The 4,315-nt window shown below is 60.0% G+C and overlaps 1 protein-coding gene across 3 annotated transcripts in view; it reads right to left on the reverse strand.

The window, feature by feature from the left end:
• PDGFRA (platelet derived growth factor receptor alpha) overlaps nt 1–3,788 on the reverse strand; it is a 44,034-nt gene extending 40,246 nt beyond the window's left edge. The window contains exon 1 of one of the 3 annotated variants that reach the window (XM_006757807.2): nt 3,538–3,788. Coding sequence is in view for 1 of the 3 variants with exons in the window: in XM_006757806.2 (XP_006757869.1) it covers nt 2,361–2,390 (30 nt within the window). In the remaining 2 variants the exon portion in view is untranslated. Of the gene's footprint in view, nt 1–701; nt 1,191–2,360; nt 3,400–3,537 lie in introns of those variants that run through there. The other 2 variants (XM_006757806.2, XM_006757808.2) reach the window with 2 other exon arrangements.
• Nucleotides 3,789–4,315: the final 527 nt, after the last annotated feature.

Consider the following 4,315-nt stretch of genomic DNA (forward strand, 5'->3'; position numbering starts at 1 on the left):
GCCGGGGGGGGTGCCCACAACCCCCTGCTCGGGGCTTCTGCCCCCCGGCCCGCCGCGCTCCCAGCCTCAGAGCGGCTGCAGCCGCTGGGCTCCAGGCAAGATGCTGGGCGTTTGCATTGTTTTCGCTTGAGACCTGGGAAGGGGCCGGACCGGGTGGAGGGAGTGGGGCCGGGAGGGGTGGAAGTGGAGGAACCGGGGGTTTAGGGTTACAGGCGCGCGTCAGCGCCTCCTATGGGCCCGAAAGCGACGCTGCCGCGCGCCGCGGCTCGCGAAGAAGGCCCGGGCGATCGGTCCTACACGGCGCCCCCTCGGCTTTTAGGAACTGAACCTCCCCCGGTAACCTCCTCGCCCGGCGCTCGCCTTGGCCGCGGCCGTCCAGCGCACACTCACGCCCGCCTGCGCCTCTCGCTACGCTCTCGTGGGGAAGGGAGATGGCACTAAGAAGAGAAGGAAGCTCCCCAAGGCGGAGGTCTTCTCTATCCCCTCCATTCTACTTCTCACCGAGCCCTGGCTCACTGTTCAGTTTTAAACAAAAGGAAATGCCGCCGGACAAATCAGCAAAAGACTAGCTCTGGCTGAGCCCGGACTAACGCAGTGCCTGCGTCCCGCGCGGGGCCGGATCCCGCAAGACGTCCGAGCGTCACCCCCGACAGCTGATGCTGCTCACGGACCCCACGAAACCGAGACGCTGAGATCCGCACCTTTCGATCACCGAGCAGCCTTTTAACTCTTCAGAATTGCTACTTTTCCATCAGCAACATGTAAGCGTCTCGCAGGTCCAGGGAGGCCAGAAGAGTCCCCCGCCGCTGGAGTTTGCGGGAAGGCGCTGACCACCGGGTCCCCAGGACGCGTCCCAGCGCTGCGCGCCGCCCACGGCTGGTCCCCAGGAGGCACAAAACCGGCCCGCCTCGGCGCCAGACGCGTTTGCAGCTGGAAAGCCAAGCCCGAAGCCCCTCCCCTTCCACCCTTCCACCCTTCCCCAGTCCGCGCCCTGGGAGGACAGCGGACCTGGGGCCGGGAGCCGGGAGCTGGGGCTCTGCTTGGGGTTCTTCTCGGTCTAGAGAAGGCTGGCGCAAGAGCAGAGGGTCAGCTACGGCTTCCTTACTGGTGTCCACTGCCCCCACCCCACCTCCTTCTTCTGCTTCCCTCCTCGATCTCAGGACTCCAATCCTACACTTGGGTCAAACCAAAAGCAAGACAGCAAAAGCCCGAAGCAGGGCATCAAAGCGAGGCTGGTCGGGCCCTCGCCTGTAGGGGAGCGTTGGAAGGGCCCCCTTTATCGTGAGGATTGTGGAAAAGAGGAAGCAGAGTGGGGGAGGGAGGAGGGGAAGAGATGCAAAGCAGCAGCACCACAGACCGAAGGGTCAGATTGGGGATGGGGGGAGGGAGGGGGGAGGCGCGTAAAAACCGGAGCCTAGGAGGCAGCAGACGGCTGCGCACGCCCGGGGCGCCACCCCTCCCCTCCAGCGGCCCGTGGGCTCTCTGGGATGGAGGGTGTTCGTCCCAGGAGCTGTGCGGCTGATTGTCGCGCCCATTTGCCCTGAATGTCTCTTGCTGTTCTAAAAAGCTGCTTAGTTCTGGTCGGGAGCGACCGCGGCGAGGCGAGGCGGTCCAAAACGTTGAGCAATTAGGCTGTGGAGCCAAAAAGCCATTTCCCACACCGCCCAGCCCCAAGCTTTTCCAGGCAGCCCGGCCAGGCGCGGGGCAGCCGGACCTGATAAGGGCCATTCATGCTCCCTCTCCAGCCGGATTTGCCTCTCACTCTCGGGGATGAGTGGCAAGTTCTCCCAGGCCCTCTTTATGTGCAACCTAATGTCTTAGTGGGGCTCGACGGGCGCTCTGGCTGCGGGAGGACGGACAGCCGACAGAGAGACAGCCCAGAACTTCCCTCCAGGCCGAGACCTTTGGCTGGGCGACTGGCAGCTCCTGCACACCTGGCCAGGCAGCCGGGGCTCCTGGCCCCTCGGGCAGCCCTACGCGGGTCGGGCAACACTCCCTCTCTCTCTGAACGGGCCTCGACCACCCTTTTCTAACAGAACCGCGAGCCAAATGGACGTCACCCGCTCCCCTTGCGCTGCGGGGGAAACTTAATCTCTCGTGTAAAAGCCGATTTCCATGGGGACAGACGGCAGAGGATGAGGGGGAGCAAGGAGACCGCTCCGCAGCCGAGAAGGAGGCAGAAGGCCCGCGCAGAGAGCGCAGTACAGACGGGACCCTGGCGAGGACGCAGCAGCGCGGGGCTCGTGCAGGCGGCGAGTGCCACGCACCCCCGCGCGGGAAGGGGCAGGCGAGGGAGGTCCAGGGCTTCGGTGCCCAGCGGTGGGTGGTGAAGGCGGCTTGCCTCCCTCTGCCTGTCTTACCTGGAACCAAGCTTCTCCATTCCGAGTCATCCCTAGCTTTTATGCAAAAAGTTGGGCACTTTTCCGGCGACCTACTTCTTTCCTTCCTGTGGCCGGGACTGGGCAGCAGCAGAGTCGGAGCTTTGCAGAAGCGGGTCCACCGAGGAAGGGGGCGTGCAGAGGCCGAGGGCGGTGGGGAGCACCGCGCAAACCAGGGCCCCTTGGAGCGCAGTCGAAATTCCTCAAACCCCAGTCGCTGGAATGCCAGGCGACGACTTCTTCACTCGCGGCCAAATGTGTTTGTCATTACTCCAGACCTCCCGCCCTCGCCGCCGTCGCCCCCGCGTTACGGCGCTCCACTCCGGGCGCACTGCGGGGCTGGCGCCCGCTCTCCTCGCGCTTCGCGGGTCCCACAAACCGCTGGGGAGCTCCCCAGACCCTCGCCCAAGTCCGCGCCCCCTCTGCTGGTCTTGCAGCCGCCACGGTTGCGCTAAGTCTGGCCCCAGCTCGCGGCCCGCGCTGCGCCGTCCAGTAATTCTGCGCCCTGAGACGGCGCCGACTGCACCAGGCGGGCACTCAAGGTCCGGCCTCCTCCAGCCGAGCCCTTCACTCCCATCCTCCCCGCAACTCCTCCCGCGCCTCCCTCGACACTCTCCTCTCCCCACCTCCTCCGGTGTTCCAGCCGTGCTCCGTGCCACCGGCTGCAACGTTGTCCCGCCAAACCGCGAGCAAAGAATGAAAATACTCATTAAAAACCTGTCGCCTTCCAGAACCCAATGCCAAAACAAAGGCCAACACCTCTGCCCCCACTCCCAGCATTACTTGGTGCTCGTCCCAGCATACACCAATTCCACCCCAACCCCAAAAGAAACCTCAAAAATGTAAGCCTAAACAATTTCTTTGGGAGGCCATAGAGTTGTTAGAAAAACACTGCTTTTAAAAATAGGTCTGGGAAATGTGTGTGTTTTTTTAATTCCCTAGACTTTCTAACTCTATGGTTATCTTCCCTCCAAGTGAAGTTTATTCAAAATAAATTACTGTCTGGACACTCCATTGGAATTCCACTCCAATTTTGTTTTGGGGTTGTTGTTTTTTTCTCATTGCCCAAAGCTTGAGTGAAATTACTTCACTTCTAGCCCAGAAGGCCTGACAGGGACGTCTTTTAGAAACAAAAATCTTTTTTTTTCTTCTCCCTTACCTTCTCCTCTTATGTCAATTCGCAATGAGTATCCTACATCTGCAGTAAAAAGTGTGTCCACGGCCTCCAGTCCTCCCTGGCGGTCCCCTCCTCTGTTTCTCTCCCTCTAGCTCCAACTGCAATGGGCTCAGAAACCGCGTTTTGTAATTGATTCAATGTTATAGTCCATCCTTCTAAAACTAATCATTTGCTCTAAGTAAATAGCTGTCAGGAAATGAAGCCCCACCCCCCTTGGCTTCTTCAAAATAAAAGTTTCCTCCAATCTCCCAACCTTCAGATGGTGTTCGCCCTGAGCTCTTACGCGACCAGGGGGTCCTGCCCCAACCCCCAGACTTCGACAACTGGGGGGGCGGGGAGAAGCAGACCAGATGGGGTGGGGGTGGTGGGAGGGAGGAGGTGTTGATGCTCTGCCGGGAAAGATGTTCGAGAAAATACAAACTGCCCATCATTTCCAGAATGAGTTTGCCTCCTGGTTTGGGGGGCATCACCCTACGCTTAGTCTTCTCTTCGAAAGGAAGACAACCGATACGTAAAAATCGCACGCAATGCCCAGAGAGAATATAAGCCTGGGATGGAGAAGGGCCCTTGGGTAGCCGCTCCCGGCCCGTCTAGAAATAGGACGGTTTCGGAGAGGTCTCCGAGCGGTTGCGCGTCTTGAACCTGGTCTGTTAGGAAAAGGGCCCTGTAGTTGCTAATCCTTTAATGGGATTAGACAAACTGTTGAGTCCCATATGAAGACGGTGGGGTTTTTGTTTGTTGTCTTTTGTTGCTGTTTTGG

The sequence above is a fragment of the Myotis davidii genome, unplaced genomic scaffold (genome assembly GCF_000327345.1).
Source record: "Myotis davidii unplaced genomic scaffold, ASM32734v1 scaffold173, whole genome shotgun sequence".
Taxonomy (NCBI): Eukaryota; Metazoa; Chordata; class Mammalia; order Chiroptera; family Vespertilionidae; genus Myotis; species Myotis davidii.